General features: G+C 45.6%; 1 protein-coding gene across 1 annotated transcript in view; it reads right to left on the bottom strand.

Moving 5' to 3' along the window:
- MACF1 (microtubule actin crosslinking factor 1) overlaps positions 1-21,703 on the bottom strand; it is a 364,404-nt gene that overhangs the window by 131,225 nt on the left and 211,476 nt on the right. Inside the window, 4 exon segments of the mRNA XM_048501619.1 lie at positions 911-1,444; positions 2,208-2,435; positions 2,751-2,984; positions 4,323-4,472. Of these exon segments, the coding sequence (XP_048357576.1) occupies positions 911-1,444; positions 2,208-2,435; positions 2,751-2,984; positions 4,323-4,472 (1,146 nt within the window).

The following is a 21,703-nucleotide window of genomic DNA, read 5'->3' as shown; positions in this document are numbered from 1 at the left end:
AAGGGAGGAGGGAGGGACAGAAAAGGCACAAAGGTGATCCAGGAACTTTTCAGGTGAAGGCACCAGCTCAACAGCAAAGTTAATGTTCTGGATCTACAACAATTCTTTCATTCAAATATGAAATCAGTGTGGTGTAGTGGTTAAAAGCAGGTGGATTCTAATCCGGAGAGCCCGGTTTGATTCACTCCTCCACCTGAGTGGCAGAGGCTTATCTGGAGAGCCAGATGTGTTCCCGCACTCCTACATTCCTGCTGGGTGACCTTGGGCTAGTCACAGTTCTTTGGAACTCTCTCAGCCTCACCTACCTCACAAGATGTCTATTGTGGGGAGAGGAAGGGAAAGGAGCTTATAAGCCACCTTGAGTCTCCTTACAGGAGAGAAAGATGGGGTATAAATCCAAACTCTTATCTTCTTCTTCTAAACAACACACATTAGTGAACCACAGGGACTCTAATAAAAAAAGGAGTCAACCATGCAAAACTAAAGGCAGAACACACAACACTCTCTATGAAGGCAGTTCCTTATTCTGGCTGGATGGAAAATGACTTCCCTATTGGTTGAAGACGTCCTACAAAGAGTTCAGGAGAACATCTCACTTGAGAATTATAGGATAAAGTCGTGATAAGCTGCTGATGCAAAAAAATTCAGCCAACGCAAGTATGCAAAGGGGGGGGGATACATGGATAGTGTAGCTAAGAGAGCATGCTTGGGTGAATATAGTGAGCATAAAATGTTAGCGATTCTACCTTCTTCTGTGCTGCTGTCACCAAAGTTATGTAACTACAGAGATGTCTGCATCCACACCAAAGCAAAATACATGACTGTACAGCAGAAACATGCTAAGGTTTGGTGATGATCCTATGCCCTTCTATGTATCACTTTGGCCTGGCATGATGTCCTTTCTACCTACCTTGGAGTGCAGAACGCCATATCTCTTGGTGGCATCATCCAACTTGTTCTTGACAAGCGTTCCAGTGGCTAAAACCTCAGGTCCTAGAGGCTTACCAACAGCTGCCGCCACCTTCTCCGCATCCAGCACTTTCTGCCCTGACATGGTCACAAACCGCAGGTCCCCCTTATGAGAGATCACGTCTTCAGAGAAGCCGCTCTGCCAGCGAAGCGTCGACTGCAGGCTCTCCAGGCTCCCATCAGCCCCGTGCATCCTCTTCAGTTCTTGCTCCGCCTGTTCCAGCCAGGCCTCGAACTCCCCGCTGTCCCGCAGAAACTTCTGCAGCTCGTCCTGGAGTGCCTGAGCTTGCTTCAGTTGCGTCTCTGATTGGGACATGGCTGTGGCGTACTGGGTCCTCAGCTCCTCCAGCCTCCCCTGCAGCTTTTGCTTCTCCTCTGGCCTCAGAGTGTGGCCTTGCTTGTCCAGAAAGGCCTGGGCTGACTGAGTGGCCAGAATGACATCTTGCTGCTGAGATAGGAGCTGTTGGTGCCGGACCTGGGAAAACCAAGATGCTTCTCCAGTTAATTTCAGTGCCTGCACAGTCACACAACCCAAACTCTTCTTGAGCTACCGTTAATAGAGAAGTGATCTCCATAGCTGTCGGAAGCTCCATTTTGTGAGCTCCAACCAGCACAGGCTTCATTTTGCTCAGTGAAATACAGAGGATCATCATGTTATACAGGGGAAAGGGGATGCTAAGTGAAGTCATACACGCGTTCTAGATTTTAAGAAAGCAGATTTCAGTAAGGCACAATTTCAAACAGTTCCAATGAAGAGGAAAAATAGGAAATGTCTAAGGAAACTAGGATAATCTCAGAACCACTTGCTAAAATCTTTGAGAACTCCTGGAGAACAGGAGAAGTCCCAGTGGACTGGAAAAGGGCTAATGTTATCCCCGTCTTCAAAAAGGGGAAAAAGGAGGACCCTAATAATTACCGTCCTGTCAGCCTGATATTAATACCAGGGAAGATTCTTCAATGCATGTTTAAAACCTTAGGTTTAATCTTCCCTCTACCCAAAAAAGCAAACGAGTATATCTGCCTGAGACCCTGCAGAGCTACTGTACCAAATATTTAACTTATAATAAGATTTGTTCTTATAAGCATAAAATGCTCAACAGCTTTGGCAATTAGTAGAGACCGAGAAGCTGAGGCTGGAAGGAAATGACTTGGTGCTAGGACATCCCAAAAGGGTGAGCTGAGACTTGAACCTGGGTCTTAAGCATAATCCTTGCCTGACCAAGATCCCACAAACCTACCTTCAAGTTCTCATAGTGGAAACTGAGATCCTCTTCTGCTCCACCTGCCTTCATCCACTGGCCATCGGGAACATCTAGGACTCTTCCTTCTCTATGCCCACCATTTGCTTGCCCCATGGAGTGCAATTTGTTTTCTGCGATCACCCTAGGCTGCTCCAGGGATGCCATCCAATGCAAAAGGGAATCAATCTTATGCTGGTTTTCTTCCAGGTCTTTGGCAGCTCTGTCCTGGAATCAAAAATGTGACCAAAGCATGTAAGGACACTGAAGGATAGCCATGTACAAAGTCATCAGAAAGGCCCCCTGTTTAAACATCACAGAGATGGACAGGATCTGCGTAAGTGCACATCTCTGTGGAATGAGATATCTTCCACTGTAGAGGCAGGAAGAAGGCAAAGACCAGCTGGTGAAGCTCATCTTTCACAAAATCCTTTCACAAAACATTTAACTACTGTCATCTTAGGCACATGGCTCCCAGAGTGGTGGCGGCTTCTGCACAGAAACAGAGACCTGCATTTCACAGCAGCACCCTACACACTTCACCTTTTCTGTTTGCTGCTGCTCCACAGTCTTCACAGCATCCTCCAACTCCTGCTGGGCTGCCTCTGTTCTCTCCTGCAGGGACTGGTACTGCTCCTTAGCCTCCTGGAGCTTGTCTTGCAGGGATGCCAGCTCCCTTGGATCCAGCTTGGTCCGGTTCTCCTCCAGGAACTCTTCCGTTGCTTTCAAGACACTCGCAAAGGATGCTGTCCGACTGTTCATGCTCCTCTGCAGATCCTAGGGGTATCAATGAAAAGAATGGCTACGCACTTCCAAAAATGTCTCCCAGTTGCTTATTTAAATGATGTTGACAGCCTACCTGGTGCCAATGCCCCCAAGGAATAACAGCAGATTAAAAATGCCACTAAATTTCATATTAGAATAATGAAATCCAGATGAATAATTAGGCTGTCCACTGAATACAGATATCTTTATGAGATACTGACAGTAGTGTGAAAAGTTATAATTTAATAGACAAAAGCTACATTATGGTAGGAAGGGCAGAGCAGTTTACAGTTTCCTTTTCTTCCCCTCTGACAGCAGCACTGTCGCTTCATTGGATAAAACCATCCTTGCAGCACCCCTGTTAGCTAATGTTTCCAATCAAAAGCAAGCTAACAACATGCAAATATTATCTCCACCTGCTTAACAGCAACCCCCACACACCTGTAAAAGAAAAGGAACTTCTCTGAACTGGTCAAGGGGGAGGCAGTTTAATTGGACGGGGGGCACTCACTGAACAAGCCTCTCTTCGTGCCCTTGTGGTGCAGGGTTGGCTGATGTACACCCTTTATTAAAAGGGCATTTGAGGTTGGTCAAAGAGAATGCCAGTGGGATATGAAGGAAGACGGCAGATGCTCAGAAGCACTGGTTGTAAGATGCCCTGGGGCTTTATGAGTTCAAGCCAACCCACAACAGCAGTCCCATGCTGATGTGAGAGAGCTGGCACACCCTGCTCCTGCCATACCGGTCTGTTACAAAGAGCTCTGTTGTTATTAAATATTTTTATGTTTGTAATAACTAGATAGAACATAACAGTGCTATAGTTAGATAACAGAATTTTAGATTTAACATTGTACGGAACAGTTAATATATATACGTATTGTTTATTTTATAAAGTTATATTGTGTATTTTATAACATTAAGTGTGGGAAGGTTTATGATACTATGAAATATTGGTTATATTTTTTTCTCTCCTGTTAGATTTAAAAGTTAGAAAATGTAGGATGAAAGGTTTTTTCTTTCTCTCTGAAGGGGAAATGGCCACACATTATATATAAGGGAGAGAGGGCAGAAGGTGGGGAGGGTGGTTAAGGGGAGGGTGCAAAGGGAATTATGTATTTTTGGGATTTGTAATTTTATTGGGAAATAGAGAAGAAAAGACAAAAATGTGTGTCCAGAACTTCATTAGGACAAAGATTATAAGTCCGTATTCATTTATCTTTATATTAATTGTCATATTTGAAAATAAACGAATAAAATTACATATATATTGGAAAAAACAACAGCTGCGTTGCCTTCCACCAAGGGATGCTCTATGCAGCAGTCAAGGCCAGTCCAAATATGGGTGCTTACTTTAACTTCACCCCGTCTTCGTTGCAGCGTGGGGAGGTCCCCTTCAGTCGCTGACTGCTGAGAACCCCTCAAGCACGTCTCAGCCTGACTCATCCAGGTGCACAACTCTTCCAGCTTCTGGCTGCGTATAGCTTGCTGCTCCTGCAGTGTCTGAATTTTTTTTTTAAGGTGGAGGGAAGAAAGGAGCTTTAAAAATGTCTATTGTTTAAAGTGCTGCAGCCAAGCCAAACAATTTACAAAACAGAAAAGACTTCAGCAGAAGCCAAGAGGCCGAAAGACACCTTCTCTCTCCTCCTCTCTCTGCCTTCCCCCATCTCCTCCCTCCATCTGCCACTGGACAAGACGGAAGTCTGGGCCCATGGCAGAAAGAAGTGGAGGTTGCCCACAACAGAGGTCATTTAGCATCTTCCATCTTCTTTTGCCCCAATTTCTTGTAAGCAGCCCCCTCAGCAAAGGCTGGTCTGATGTTGCTATTACAGCTATTCTTCAATGCATAGAGTGTGACATGGCAAGAAAACAGCTATCCTGAAATGCAGAAATCCTGGGTCTGTTGCAGAAAGAACCTGTGGGCAGAAGGATGGGAACTGGTTGCCGAACTCCTGCAAAATCTGAGGCAACATTTTTCATGTGTGTTTCTCTCCAATGTTACCTCAGGACTGAATCCAAATGTAAAACCTCCCCCTGGAAGCAAAACAGTCCAACCCATGCTACCAAAACAGCAAAGCAAATGACCCAATTTTTGCTTTGGAGTTGGGAACAAAAGGAACAATGAGCCACACAAAATGGCTACAATCCAAGAAGGAGATGGAAAGAGACTAGGAGAGAGAATGTGCTTTGGTCAGTGCATCAAACAGTCCTGGACTGTCCCCTTGGTGTACAGAAATGGAGCACCAGCGGAGCAATTGAGCATGATGTGTGACCCCGAACCATTCTTCTTTTGACCAGTGTGCAATTTCTCTTTCCCCTGGCGCCTTAGGAGTCAAAACATACAAACTTTGTGCCAAACAAGAAACATAGCTTTTTTTTTCTCTGACAGTCCTTAAGCCAAACAACAGAAGCAGTTTGAGGGGGAAAGGGGTAGAGCACTCCCTAAAAAGCACTCTTCGGCAGCACAGTGAAATCTTCTCGCACACTGAATCTGAAAAGGCAAAGCAAACCGGTTAATACACACACACACACACACACACACAAAAAGGAAGCAGAATGGGCACAACATTACAGCATGATAACTGTTAATCAAAACGTGACTCGGTATTAATAGTGTCTGGAAGAAAGAGAGCGCAAGGGGCATGCAGGCAGTTAGGTGGACTGGAAGAGCAAGATTGCTGAGCAAGCAAAGAGGAACAATATGCACACTCCCCCTCCCTGCAAGTATCCATTATTCAAAGGGGGCAGAGCTCGCCAGATGTTTGAAATATACAATTCAGGGACCAGCAGCTGATGCCTCCTCATCCCAATCTGGTGCCCAAGCATGAATGTGTGTGCAGGTGTGGGGTTCCAAGCTTGGCTCTCCATTTTCAAATCAGTCCTCCAAGAAAGTCAGATTCCTCAGTATTGGTACAGCTTCTACACTACAAACTTAAACTGGTTACTCTCTGAGGCTCCCCAAATTACTGGAACCCCAAGGATCAATGGGCTTGCAGGACAGCGAACAGGTTAGAGCACCACAGCCCCTTTACACTTACATCCTATTCACTGTCAAGAAGCAGACCCAAGTCTCCAGGACACATTCTGAACTCACTATTTTCTGAGAAGCAGAAGTAGTCTCGCAATCTAATTTCTAAGAATGGTATCAATACTGACAGTAACACGTTATGCTTAAAATCTTGGGCAAACTGCAGTCAACCCCAAGAGTTATTTCATATATTATTATAAAGTGGCAGACCTGTACCCTACTTGAATGTCATCCTTTATGTTTGCATGCCTAAATGTCATCACAGTGGAAAGAACTGAGAACCTTGGTTCACATTTGAGCCTAGCTGTGTCAGTTCTCATTTTTCCTCCACGTCTTTCCCACTCCTACTCTTGACAGGGCAGTAGAAGAAGGGAGCGGGCCATTAAACACAGATCAATATTTTGCAAAAATCAGACAGGAGAAAGCTGGTTGAAATGCAATTTCCTTTTAAAAAACCAAAGGCGTTTCCTTAGGGGAAAAATGACCACCACCACCACCACCAAAAAAAATAAAGGATGGAAAACCAAAGCTCTGTGAATTCGTACACTAATTGTACTGGGATAAACATTGAAAATTGGGCAAAGATGGTGCAGACTTCATTAAAAAGAAATATCCCCCTCCCAAAAAAAACTACTGCTCCCTGTTAAATCGGACACACTAGAGTCTGCTGCTCCACCACCGTCACCTGATCTGTCTGCTCCGCTTGCTGGAGACAGACCTGCAGGACCTCCACCCTGGCGGCCACTTGCTCCGAAAGGTCCCGGAAAGACCCCTGCAGTTCATTGAGCAGCCTCAACAGCTGTCTGCTTTGCTCGGGCATCAAGTCTTGAGCGTGGTCAGAAATGAAGAATTGGATGTCAAAGGCGGCCGCATCAAGCTGAGCTTTGGTATCCGCAAGAGGTTTTTTCAGCTCCTGCTCACATCAACAGGGAGAAAAAGACAAAAGAGAAAAAACACAAGTCAATGGGGCTGAATCATTGCCATAACACTCCGATGCACTCCTCACAGTTCCCTTGCATGAAAAGGACAATATAGTTTGGCTTCTGATTAGGGCTATCATCTGTCAACAGCGATCAAATCCTGCTTTCTCAAAACTCCGTTCTTTTGACGTCACCATGTCCACAAGGTTTGGAAAGCCCCAGCAACAGAGGCACACAGACAGCAGATTGCTGACTCTATGCATGTTTGAATGAGCTGCCAAGGACTTTCAGAAAAATATTTGGATGGAATAAAGTTTTCCGAAGGGGACAATTAGAGCTAGAGAAAAGGGAAGAAAACTATTTGGAGTCAATCTGCAGGTTGAATTCAGGGATCATGTGGCACTGAGAGAGGGTCACAGTGTCTTGGAATTGAACCCGACTGAGGACATGCTGCAGGCTGGAAGAGTTACGCTTTGCTTCCAATCTGTTCTGCTGGCAGAGTTTACATATGCCAAAGATACTAGAAGCAGTCGGTGTTCTCTCATCCAAAACATCCCTTGTACTCCTCAATATTATACTCAAAGTTGGAATATTTTGTTGGGGTTACTATCCCCTCCGCCCAATTTTTTAACCTAATATTTACCTAACTTTTCACAGCTAACTTATGCTTACCCCACAGAACTTCCAAAGCAAGAGATGAGATGTTCAGAAGTGGTTTGCCATTGCCTGCCTCTATTAACAACCCTGGACTTCCTTGGTGGTCTTCCATCCAAGTACTAACTACTGCTGACACTTGCCTAGCTTCTGAATGCTGATGAGATAGGGCTTGCCTGGGCTAGCCATCATAAGGCAAAAATATTAGGTCACGCTTTAAGGTCAGACTTTAAGGTCAGACTATCACTTATCACAATCACAATATGTCACATACAATTGCAGTGTCTCCCACAGGAAATGTTGCTTAGAAGGGTAGAAACCTAGATGAATGGGAGGCCTGTCACTTGCTATCAGACATCACCTCCCTTTGAGACCTCCTACCTACACACTCACAACCCAGCAAAAAGCCCTGCAAGATGCAAAGAGAAGAAGAGTTTGGTCTTTCTGTTCTTTAAGGAGTTTCAAAGTGGCTTTCAAGCTCCTTTCCTTCCTCTTCCCACAACAGATACCTTGTGAGGTAGGTGGGGCTGAGAGAGTTTTGAGAGAAATGTGACTAGCCCAAAGTCATCCAGTGAGCTTCATGTGAGGAGCGGGAAACAAATTCAGTGCACCAGATAAGTGTCCACTACTCTTAGCCACTACAACAATGCTGGAAGTGAAACAGGGTAGTAAGGGTGTTAAATAAAAACAGATTCTTGCTAAAAGCCCAGGAGATACAGAAAAGAAAGGAAAGATGAGGTATGAGGTGGAAAGAGAAAAGGGTGGAGGAGAAGGTAAAGCCTAATCTGTACTCTAATCTGGAGGAACCGGGTTTGATTCCCCGCTCTGCCGCCTGAGCTGTGGAGGCTTATCTGGGGAATTCAGTCTGTACACACCAACACATGCCAGCTGGGTGTCCTTGGGCTAGTCACAGTTCTTCTGGGTTCTCTCAACTGCATTTACCTTACAGAGTGTTTGTTGTGAGGGGGGAAGGGAAAGGAATTTGTAAGCCCCTTCGAGTCTCATTCAGGAGAGAAAGGGGGGATATAAATCCAACTCTTCTTCTCCTCCTCCTTCTTCTCAATGTGGTCCCTTTCACTCATCAAAATGTCCAGAAACATTGCATCTGAATCTGAAGATGCTGGCACCTAATTGGGCCGATCAAGATGCCATGGGTGGTTGCCTGAAATATTATTTATAACTCAGTTTTTCTCCCCAGTAAGGACTCAAGAGAGATTTCAACATCATGATTTCCTCCTCTATTTTGGCCTTACAACACAACCACCCTTGCAAAGATAGGATAGGTGGAGAGATGAATGTCAGGCCCCATGACACCCTGAAGCTTCCATGGCAGAGTTGAGATTTGAATTCAGGTCTCCCAGATCCCAGCCCAACACTCTAACCACTATAACACACTGGTTATCAATATCAAGCAGCCTCTACTCGGATGAACCCCTCCCAGGCAATCCCTTTCATTGACAGCTACAATTTGAAGGATGAGTACAGCACCGGAATGATTTTGGGAAGCTGTCTTATAAAAATGTGCTTTTTGTAGATTACAGGTAGCTGGCAGGTATTCTACTCCCCCTGTGACAGAGCACAGAGATTAAAGCCCCTAACCACAACAGAGACACCCACAAGAGATCAAGGAAATGGAAGGGATTAAATAACTTTCCTTCCACAGGAGGAGTTGTAGCCCCACCAGTCACGCTTAGCAAATAGCATCCAGTGTTGCTTTAACTACCTTGTAGCATTGAAGGCAAGAGTTCAAGCTGTCGGCACCGGTCATGATGTGAGATTCAAGATGGCTGAGCATGTGGCTGGTGTCAGACACCCAGTTTAGCAGCTCCTGAAGTCTGCTCTGGAGCTCTTCATGCTGCATTAAAACATTGGCCTCAAAACAAAAGCAGAGGGCATCATTAAAACCACAGAATGCAGACAAGAGGTTGGCCAAATGCTTTAAAATGTGAACAGAAGGTTAGCCAAACATGTCAACCATTTCAGCTGGCAGGCATCAGACGACGGATCCAAACGAGGCCTCTTTTTGAAGCAAAAACACACACACCTCAAGTTCCTGCGAGCAAGTTCTCTTGTGAATGAGTTCACATGAAGTTTAAACCAAGTGAACAACTTCGGGGAAAAAAGCTACACCCAAATAGTTATTCAATGCACCGAATGTGTAATAATTGCCATAAGGATAGGATTGCCAACTCTGAATTGGGAAATTTCTGGAGATTTGGTGGTAGAACCGAGGGAAAGCAGAGTTTTGGGAGAAGTGGGGTATGATGCAATAGAGTCCACCCATCAAAGCACTCATTTTCTCCAAGGGAACTGATCTCTGTCATCTGAATTATAATGATAATCCCTGACATAAATTATAATTCCAGGGGAGCGCCAGGCTCCCCCTGGAGGTTGGCAACCTCATATACGAAGATGTTTTCCACAAAAACATCTTTGTCACACAGGCAACAAAACATGGGGGAGGGGGAGAATCACCCACTTTTCCAGTCTTCAAATATCCTTAAATTCAGATGCATACATTAAAGGCAAAAGCAGAACTTGTCCCCATCAGGAGACAGTTAAGAAGAACCCTGCATTTCACAAAGCATTTGTGTTCTAGAGAATTGGAGTCCCTTTTGAAAAACTCTACTGCAGGGGTGTCCAACTCTGGCACTGCAGATGTTCATGGACTATGATCCCCATCAGCCCCTGCCAGCATGGCCAATTGGACACCCCTGTTCTGGTGTTCCTGGCTTTAGAAAGCATAACCCTTGAGGACTGAATTATAAGACAGGCGGTACCTTTTCAGCTTCTGCTGCAGTGCGAAGGTTTAGCAGCCAAGAGGCCGAGATCTCGCTCACGGAGCCAAAAAACTTCTGAAGGTTCTTGGCATCTTTCTCCAAAGCCCTCAGAAGTTGCTCAGGGATCTCAGGAGGAGGGTTGGACACAATTCCTTTCACTTCTTCCAGCTCCTGATTCACTGGAGCTGACAGGCTCTTCAGCTCTGTGTCCAAGGCCTAAAAGGCAAGACGTTTTTAGTTCAACCAAAACACAAGCAAACCTAAAAAGGCTGCCAAGGCCGCAACAAATTAAATCCTAACACTCCCTCTGCCTGTCTCCAGAGTTGCTCAGCCCCAGCCAAATTCTTCTGATTCAGTCCAAACAGTAGACTCCACGGCTTTCACACCTCTGTCACTGGCCAAGCATGAAAATGGACCAGTGCCAAACAGCTGAATCAAGAAAGAATCAAACACGATATTGTGATCCAGTGGCCAGGAGACTGAGGTCCTAGACTCAACAAGGGCATCAGTTCCCTGAGTAACCTTGGGCAATCCACATACTTTTGACCCAACAATACAATACACATAACACTGTGGAAACAGACTGCCATGGAGATTAATGATCTGCAAAAACTACACATTCTTGTGAGAAACAACAGAAGTACAACATATTTTCTTAGCCCACATAATTATGGTGGGGCTGTTTTCTCACCCCACATGGGCTAAACACGTCATCATAATACCCAGTCCTTCACCTAGATCAATGGTGGCGAACCTTTGGCAATCCAGATGTTACGGACTACAATTCCCATCAGCCCCTGCCGGCATGGCCAATTGACCATGCTGGCAGGGGCTGATGGGAATTGTAGTCCATAACATCTGGAGTGCAAAAGGTTCACCACCATTTTACAGTATGGAAACCAAGGGGATGCTTCCCTCCCCCCTTCCAGTAGCACGCCCATTTAATAGACGCCAGAGGCAGAATTTGTTCTAAGATAGGATCCCTCTTACCACAGCCTGGGGTAGCAATTCCTGCCGTGCCGCTACGCTCCTCTCTGCAAGCTGGCCCTGCTGGATTTGCATCTCAATATTGCGCACCCTGGACAGCAAGGCAACCAGTTTCTCATCACAATCCAGGCAAAGTTGTTTGCGGTAAAGAGCCTGAGCAGTGGAAGACACAAAACACAAACTGCAGATTGTTCTGTTTCTGTTCTGCTTACCATACTAGTCAATCTCAAAAAAAATTTGGACAGGAGCCCTAGAAACTTTTACCCACGGATCCTTAATGTAAGAGCTGGACAATTTATTTGATTTTTGCTCTGTGATACCAATTTTAAAAACAATATTTCACAAAAATTTTGTTTTTTTAAAAAAATCAAAAGAAAAAGGAGCAGAACTTCCTCGAAAGTAGCCACTATCTTGTGGAATTCTCTTTTAAGAGTGGTTCACAGAACTTTGTTATTAGCTTCAGCAGTGGCATAGTGGTTAAGAGCAGGTGCATTCTCATCTGGAGGAACCGGGTTTGATTTCCCGCTCTGCCGCTTGAGCTGTGGAGGCTTATCTGGGGAATTCAGATTAGCCTGTGCACTCCAACACATGCCAGCTGGGTGACCTTGGGCTAGTCACAGCTTTTCGGAGCTCTCTCAGCCCCACCCACCTCACAGGCTGTTTGTTGTGAGGGGGAAAGGGCAAGGAGATTGCAAGCCCCTTTGAGTCTCCTACAGGAGAGAAAGGGGGGATATAAATGCAAACTCTTCTTCTTCCCAACATCTGATTAAGACTTTTCTTTTGGCTTTGGCTGACATTTAGATTTGTAAAGATCTTTTTGTGAAGGGGCAGGCAGAGGGGAAACCAGAGACCCCATTGCTGCTGCACTTTAACTGTATCAGCACCAATGAGGGAGAAACCACAAAATCCCATCCCTGGATGGAAGAAACCTTCAGCATTTCCATTTTGGTTCTTAAATTTCTCAGTAACATGTAAGTCTGCCAGGTCTGTGATGGGAAATTCCTGAAGATCTGGGGGTAAAGTCAGGGGAGATGGGGCTTGGGGTGGGGATGGACCTCAGTGGAGTACAATTCCATAGGGTCTACCCACTAAAGCAGCCATTTTCTCCAGGGAAACTGATCTCTGTAGCCTGGTGATTAGTCATACTTCTGAGAGATCTTCAGGCCCCACCTGGAAATTAATAACCCTACCTACACGTGACATCTGTAATCAAAATAATTAGGAAGAGACCTGACCATCACTATGACAGATATGCTGAGCAAGCATTCTTCCCATATCTGGAGGAGACACAGACAGGCAGGAAGACCAACCTGAATTAGGGAGTTTAGGCTTCCACCCACCCTGGCCCTTCTGCCTGTTTCTTCACAGCTGGCCTGACTTCTCAGGGTGCCAAACAAGTGAGAAGGATGATGAAAATTAGGGTGCACCCAAGGATGGAGGCCCAAGTGTGACACCTGCCTGTGTATGTCCAAAATATGTTTTCACATTGGCCACCTATCCAGCCCACCAAAAATGCATTCATTAGATTAATTTTAATAAAGCTACCTACCTTAGCAGGTTTGGAAGACTGCTTGGAGGCAACTTGACATCTCTCTTCTATTCCTCTGATCGTGCCAGGTGGGCTGCTCTCTCGGGTCACTTCCAGGTCTGCATTCTGTTGAGCAGCGACATTTTTGGAAACATCTCTCTCGTGTCTTAGAAGCCCTCTCTCTCGAAGCATCTCCATCGTCAGTCCAGACCACTGGCCTCCATCAGGGCACATCTGCCATGTCTCCTCTGCCTCAGCAGCCATGCTCTGCCCTGGAACATCACATCTCTCATCATCTCTAGTTATCTCCTGGTTTGTATGCTCTTGTATGGGTGGTGGAATAAAAGGACAAGAACTTGGCTTGTCCTTGGTGATCTCTCTGTTTTGCAGGGCTTGTTTCCTTGCCTCGAGGGGTTCTGAATCACCCATGGCAATTGTGCTGGGGACCTGGTCATCTTTTGGTAGAAGCGATTCCTTATCTTTTTCTCGAGATGCTCTTGGTTCAAGGACCTCTACTGCTCCCATCAACGACTTGTGATCAATTCTCGTGCCTTGTTCAGTCAACTCCCTGGGTGTGTCTTTCTTTGGAGGAGTGCTCACTTTCAGAGTATTTGCAATGTCTTCTTTCTCTTCAACCTGTCTCTGTTCTCTTTCAAAAGTCTCATTATTGTCCTTCTCACGAGTAGCAGATTGATCTTGGGTGACCAGATCTCTTGCCCCACTTCCAGATATATTCTCCATGATGGATTTCTGAATCTCAGAGATCAATGGTTCTTTGACTATTTTTGTCAAAACTTCCTCAGAACCTGGTACAGGAAAGGATCGTTTCTCTTGAGAAGATTCACACAACAACACTGGTTCTGTTGGGACAGAAACCTCCTTTCTGGTCTTTTTCATTTTCCTCTTTTTGGTAGTTTTAAGATCAATTTCAGAACAGATATGAGTACCCAGGGCTTCAAATCCTGGGGTCAGTTGTTCAGTCTTTGTATCAGCAACTGGTACTTTTCCTGAGCTCTGCTTCTTTGATTTTGATTTTGGAACAGTGACCAGTTCCTTCACATTCACGCAACCTTCTTCTCCCCTTCTATGACCTGCCAAATTGAGCTCCATCGATCCCAACACCTCCAGGGATTCCAACAGCATACCTCCCTGTGCTACAAGAGCTGCAGTATCACACCCTTGCTGATCTCCACTGTCTCCCACAAATGCCACCTCCCTTTGCTCTCGATCCCCATTAACTGCCACATTCCTCATCCCACCCATTTCAGACTTCTCCAGAGACACAATTCTTTCTAGTTTCTTTTCTATCGCTCGATCTCCTTTGCCTTGCTTTTCTATCTCCCCTTTCCGGGGTTCTTTCCCCCTCAACCTGCTTTTCCTCCCGCTATTTTTTTTCTGGGTCCTTCTCATGGCCTCTGGGTCCAACATTGAGGAGAGCTCTGGGGCCAGCTCGCTTCCTCCTAAAAGCTGGCTAGCTAAACCGTCTAAAGTTGAAGTAAGTGGGACAGGATGTGGCACAGCTTGGCCCATCTCTTTGGACGCCTCCTGAATTCCTTTCAACGAATCTTTAAGGGCATCTTCATTTGTGCCATAGTCTGCTGCTTCAGATGCCACTCCCAATTTCTCATTGTTACTCTTTGCATCATAATTACAGACGGTCAAAGCTTCCATCTTTGAAGTACCATTTTGTATCAACATCTGGTAATCGTCACATTCACCCACGTCTTCGTGCTCAGATTGATCAGGGGTGTGTTGCACAATTTCTTGAACTTTACTGGCTAGCCTTTTGCTGACGATGCCTTTCTCAATAGCCACTTTCAATGCTATTCTGCCTCCACTCTCAGCATCAACTATCCCTCCATCCAACAGCTGATTTGCTGCAATGGCTGCAGTCATATCTTCATCCATCACTTCTTGTTCCAGAGCAGATGCCAGAGATAATCTCTGGCCCGTGAAAATGTCCATGATGCCACCAGTGTCTGCTTGAGCCTGCAGCAACCTCAAAGCAACCATGGGATCTACCTTCCCCAGCTTCACTGCCTGAGCACATGGAATTATATCTCCAGTAACTTCATCTTTCAGTTCTTGAAATGGAACCACCTCCAAATACCTCTGCCCTGATTCAATGTCGATTTTACTCTTCCTAACCAACTGCGAATAGGGGACCAATCTACAGCTGTCTGGGTGAACGACTGCACGCTTCATTCCAGAAGACAGTATGGCGTTTTCCATCACTGATTTGGGCAATAATCCTTCCTTCACAGCTTCAGTCAAAGTAATTTTCTGGCAGGAAACAGGGTCAAACATACTTCCAGTTGAGGCTTGTATTTCTTGCACTTTGCTTTGAAAATCTGGACTAATTAGTCCCAGAGATGTGGTCTCAGTTAAGGACGCCCGTTTCTTTATTTTTGGATGAGTATACTGGTGCAGACACACACTTTCTGCCTTTTTGAGTTCTTCGTACAAGTCCCTGCCAATCAATCCATGCTCCATGGCATCCTCTAATGAAAGCCTCATGCCTGTCTTGTGGTGAAGGATTCCTCCTTCAGCCATCTGCTTGGTCAACAGCTGAAAGACTTTCTCCTTACTCAGGAGACCTTTATCTACTGCCTGGATAACTGTCAAAGGATTTTTAGTTTGTGGGTCCAAGATGCCACACATTTCAATCTGCAAAGCTATCAGTTTCTCTTGGGTTGCATCTTGGGCTCCTTTCCCCTTAGATGCTTTCTCTAACTTCTTAAGGTCCTCCTGACTGGACGGATGTATCAGGCCAAGGTTGGAAGCCAACGTGACAGAGACCTTCTTGCCGCGTTTGATGTCAACGATGCCACCAGAGACCACCTGACCTTCCAGAAGTCTTACAGCTGTTTCCTTGTCCAAGAGGCCAACCTCAGACGCATCCTTGACAGAGTATAGGGTTTTGGTGAGTGGATCTACGACACCGCTGATGGCTTGGTCAGAGGCCAGCACCTTCTGAAGCAATTTCTCATCCATCAGCCCTTCACCAATGACTTCTTCTGTGGTTAATGATTCGCAAGTCTGTGCATCGAAGAAGCCACCAAACATCTGCATCGCCCCCATCAATTTGACAGCTGTATGGCTAGGTACAATACCACAGGCAATAGACTCGTCCAGAAGCATCTTCCTGCCTGTCTGCTCATGAATGATCCCACCATCCTGGAGCTGTGTTAACAGCATCTTCAGAGTACTGTCTCTTCCCATTCCTGGGGATAGTTCTGGTGACTCAGAACTCTCAATGTTATGGAAACGAACTGACTCTTCTCTTACACCTGACAATCGTTCTTCAACACATTCCTCTGAGCATTTTCCTTCAGCTTTGTTGACGAGGGCTTCCGGTGATCCATTCTCGACTTTCAGGTTCAAGAAATGGGCAGCCTCGCAATCTCCATCTTTTGTTGGAAAAGTCGCCTTATCCAGAATTTTCTCTTTCAAGTACGGTAATTCCTCCACCTTCTCCAAAACATCAGTGAACACACTAGAATCCTCAGTCTTACTATTTCCCTCCATTTCAGGGATTCTTGTTTGAGTTCTGAAAACCACCTTTTCTCTTACTGACGGTTTTGCAAACTTTGGGCCTCCTTTGGCGATTCCTGTATCTTTGGGTTGTGTTTCAATAGCAGAGTCCTTTATGAACATGTACTCTGATATTTCTGCTTCATCATTCTGGGGAATCATTCGGTCTTGTTCTCTTTTGGAATCATCCATTTCACTCTTGAAGTCTCCTGTAGCAACAGCTTCCCTTTTCCCATTCCTATTTTCGCCAGCGTCTTCCATCTCTATCTTTTCGTTAGGTAGGCAAATGTTTAACTCATTCATTTCACTCTTAAAATCTTCTGCAGCTTCTCTCTCCTGATTCTTCGCATTCACGCCTTCTCCAGCATCTTCCATCCCTGCCCTTTCATTAGGTAGAGAAATGTTTGACTCTTTTTCTAGTATATCCAAAGAAGGCTTGAGAGCCTTTGAAGCTAATTCATCACAGACTTTGGCTCCTAAAATTATCCTTTTATCCTCTTCATGACTATCCAGTTTTGAGGGGTGGATTTTGCTAGCTTCAAATAGGTGAGCGTCACTGCCATTTTTCTGGTCTGGTGCAAGCATTTCAGAAAAGTCGTCTAATTCTCCATCGACCAGAAGCAATTTCTGACCATTGTGAACGTTGACGTAACTGTGTGTCATCAAATAAAATAACATATTTTCTTCACTTGTTCTTAGTGGAAACTTACTTTGGTCTTCATGGTCCATTTGGATGCCAGAGGAAAGGAGGCTTCTTTTGTTCCTAGATGGGGAGTCTGACACAGGAATCTTTGGCATCATGTCAGGAAGGCAGACTGACTTCAGTTTCTTGGCGGTATCTCTGCTCAGGATCCCACAATCCACAGCTTTCTTCCAGGGCAATATTTCTCTAGTTTCAGGGAGATAAAGCGCTTTGATGCAATGTCTCCTGCTAAGAATCTTATGGGCTAACTCAGATGACAGGATACCTTGCTCCAAGGCATCCACAACAGGGAGAATCTCACCTGACTCAGGCCACAGAAGACCCATAAATGACCAAAGAGATTCCAGGATCACTACAGCAATTCTGGGCGCTACAAAACCTTTCCTTACCGCATCATCTAGCAACAATCTCTCCCCTGTTATTGTATCAATAATGCCACCTGTCTGAAGTTGCCTAACTAGAAGGGCACATGCTAGATCTTCATCAATCAAATTATGTCTTATGGCCTCATCCACTGTCAAACGGTGGCCGCTTTTGGGGTCCACAATGCCCCCAGCAAACAACTGGGCTTCCAGCAGCCTCATTGTCACTTGCTTCTCTATTAAGCCTTCTTGAACGGCACGGAATATGCTAACTTTGCTTCCTGATTTCAAGCTCACCATCCCTCCCGGCAGCTGTCTGATGGGCAGCAACCTCAGTCCCGTCTCCTGGTGAAGAATGCACTGGTGCATCAGGTCGTTCAAGCTAATTTTCCTGGCTGAATTGGGATCGATCAAGTCCCGGCAAGAGCTCAAGTGTGATGTCAGTTTCCTGTGAAAGCCAGTGGTGACAAGGCCTCTTTGAAGCGCCTCTTCTAGCCCAATTCTCCCATGGCTGGAAGAGTCCATAAAACCCCCGGTGACAAGCTGGACTTCTGAGATTTTCAGCCCAATGCTCTCACTAATCATGCCATCCTCCATGAGGGCCATAAGAGGAAGACGTGGCTTCCCTGTTAAGTCAGCTTTGTTGACCAACTGGAGGACATCTTGCAGTTCCCAGAGTATCTGATGGGTTCTACAGTCTATCAGGCCTCTTGCCAGCCCCTCAGCTAAAGAGAGCTTCTCGTTGGTATCAGGAACCACTAGGCCATCCGTGATCACCTGAGCCTCCAACAGGATCAGGCCTGTTTCTTGGTCTATGAGACCTTTCTGCATGGCGCCAAAAACAGGAAGGACTTCCATGGTGCCAAGGTCTAGCACTCCTGCGATAATCTCAGTTCCCTAAAAACAAAAGAGGAGGGGTGGGGGGAGAGATTAAAGTCAGAACTGAAGAAGCCACAAGAAAAAGGAGTTGTCCTTATGCACCCCAACGTCCAAGGATGTCTCAGACTTCTAAGTCAAATCTGTGCTAGAGAGCAGATTCCCCAAGGGAATAAAGGAATTCACCAAATGCTTAATATCACAAAGCAAAATTAGGGGTAGAGTAAATTTTTGGTTTTACAAGGTCATGGCACTTTGCAGCTCAATCTAGCCAGGCATGTGTGGCATCACTGAGACATTTCGGACACCCATCAAAAGCAGCGAAGCAGCGAAGGCAGCAGAAATAACGAAGCAGCTGCACCGTTCCACAGAAAGATCAATGGAGAGCAAGAGGGGGAACACCGGGAGTGACAGACATGCAAGTACCACAGTGCCTAAAAACAAGACAGACTGCACAAACAACCACAATACAGAATTCCCACATGAAGTAAAGGGAAAGGGAGAAGGATGGGAAGATGCACACCTCCTGCCAACCATGCATTCCACCAGCTCCTCATTAACTTGGTTATGCTTAGACAACATGCACAACAACCCTGAGTCAGAAGGAAAGTGGAAGTCCCACAGAAGATGGCACAGCCGTTCCATCCAGTTGTTTTTACCAACCACGCAACAGCGACTCTTGGAGTACAATACATCCTTGATTGGGTTTCAGAAGGATCTCTGGTCTTATAAAATGCAAAAATCTAAGGCAGAAAAAAAGCTATCCTGGGGATCAAGGGTTCCTAACAACATTATGGCTGGTTGTGTATTTATATAACAGATGGAAATGGGCTATCACAGGGGTCTGCAACCTGCGGCTCTCCAGATGTTCATGGACTACAATTGGCCATGGTGGCAGGGGCTGATGGGATTTGTAGCCCATGAACATCTGGAGAGCCACAGGTTGCAGACCCCTGGGCTATCATCTATGAACTTCTCAGGAACTAAATCTGCTCAGGGCAGATTTATAACTGAAGTGGCACACACAGCCAGGAAAAAAATGGAACATGAACACATGAAGCTGCTTTATGCTGAATGCGACCATCATCCATCAAAGTCAGTATTGTCTACTCTTGACTGGTAGCAGCTCTCTGAAGTGTCAGGTATAAGTCTTTCTTATCACCTGATCCTTTTCAAACTGGGGATGGCAGAGATGGAACCTGGGGCCTTTTGCAAACATGGAAGATGGCTCTACCACTCCCTTCCAAACCTTTTGGAGAACCTGTGGCAGCACCATGCCCTCCGCAATTCTCAGACTGCATTACCTCATATTCAGCCCACATTTAGAAAACCACTTCAGGTGACTCACTGACTGTAAAGTGAGCCAGCATGGTATAGTGGTTAAGAGCAGGTGCACTCTAATCTGGAGAACTGGGTTTGATTCCCGCTCTGCCGCTTGAGCTGTGCAGGTTTATCTGGTGAATCAGATTAGCGTGTGAATTCCAGCACATGATAGCTGGGTGACCTTGGGCTAGTCACAGTTCTTTGGAGCTCTTCCAGTCCCACCCACCTCACAGGGTGTTTGTTGTGGGCAGTGGCGGGTGGGGGGGGGGGGGGAAGGGAAAGGAGATTGTAAACCCCTTTCTTTACAGGAGAGAAAGGGGGGATATAAATCCAAATTCTTCTTATTCTCTGAATATCTCTGAAAGATCCAGCAGACAAACTGGCTCTTTGAACTAGCAGGGGGAAGAATTCACAGGTTTCACATGAAGCCCAGAACTGACTATGTTCTTTCTAGCCATAGAGTTAAACAAAGATCCTTCCCACTTTTCCTTGCCCAGCCTGGCATGGTTGGAGACCACCTGGAAGACTTTTCCCAACATTCAAACTCCAGAGTCAAGAGTCTGCACCCATGCACACCTAAATATTAAAAACAAGCACCAAAGGGGGGAAAAGAGGACAGGAGTCATAAAAGGCTGATTACTTACCAGGATGGTGGGGTTTGCCATGAGCAGTGAAAGACAGAGCCTTTACGGAGCAACTCAGCCGAATGGCACACACAGAGTAAAAGCTTGGGGTTAGCTTCTGGCATGCGACTGTTTTGTTTGGCACAAAAAAGTGAGAAGAATACCCACTCCACACACAGAGAACTTCTTCCTCCTTTCAATGAATGTGGAGGGTTTCGTTACGTATTTTGTTTTTTTTTTTGCAGGACCTCAAGAATTGTTAGTGAACACCACAAAATTTTGTAAGTGAAGACGGCCACTCATTTGAATGGTAACTCAACATGAAACGCAAACCATACAGGGACACATCATGCTCAATCAATGCAGGGACAGAAGAGGCTGGGTGCTTTCTTAGCCTCCAACCGTACACCTTAAATTAGACAACCACTTTCAACCAAGAGTCGCTCTCTTTTTCACGAGCAAAAGAGTGTTAGAAGATCTCCCCTCAAGGCTGTCTGTGATAATGAAGCACCAAAATCGAACCAAAACATGGTTACATTCAACTGGGGAAGACTCCAGTGTGCCATCTTAGACACACATCCCTTTGCAGCCACCCCTTCATACTGCACATGTTGATCTTTTGTTTAGAGCCCTGCTGTTTCACGCGGTAATTCTCCCACACTGGGAAACCTGAATCAAAGTATTCTGATTTCTAATACAATACAAGAGGGAAAGAATTGTGGACAAAGCAAGACCCCTTGGGCTTCCTGCAGCTAGATTTACTGGAGGAAGATGTCCAAGCAAAGTTCATAAATGGTGTCAACCTGGTCAAGTTGGTCTGCTGGTGCTTCAAAACACATGGAAGCGTGTAAGCATTATAAACAATTCCACGCAAAGATAACATTATCAGTGAGACACATGAATATGACACTTACATACACATAAGATTTAAGGATATTCACCCAGAACAGACTCCAGAACAGCAACAAATCAACAACAGGTACAATTAATGTTCAAAGACTTCTTGCCAAGTTTGGTGCCGGGAAGGGGGGGGGGGAGCACAAAATTGCGGTCAAAAAGGGAGGAAAAGAAACATCTGGTATTTTGGGTCAGTGAAGGATTTATAATGGTGGAGGACTGAAGGATGGTTTTTCCTCTGGGGACACAGAGGTGAGAATAAGGCCCTTTCCCATTATTCACTTCTGGCACGAATGCGAACTATTTGCCTGCCAACTCTTTAATAAACATCACTGGATGTCCTGTTCATCATGCAACATTTTTCCTTCACTTGCCATTAAATCACTTTGTGTAACTTCTGCCCCTTGCTGCCCCTTGCCCAATCTTTCAAGGCCTCTGAAGTGGCCCTCTTTCCCTTGATGCCACTGCTTATAATCTTCTCCTAAAGAACTTCTGCAAGACCTCCTGTAATTTTGGCTG

This window comes from Sphaerodactylus townsendi, linkage group LG06, assembly GCF_021028975.2.
Source record: "Sphaerodactylus townsendi isolate TG3544 linkage group LG06, MPM_Stown_v2.3, whole genome shotgun sequence".
Lineage (NCBI taxonomy): Eukaryota > Metazoa > Chordata > Lepidosauria > Squamata > Sphaerodactylidae > Sphaerodactylus > Sphaerodactylus townsendi.
Note: the sequence above shows the minus strand (reverse complement) of the source record. Positions and strands in the feature narration are given on the sequence as shown.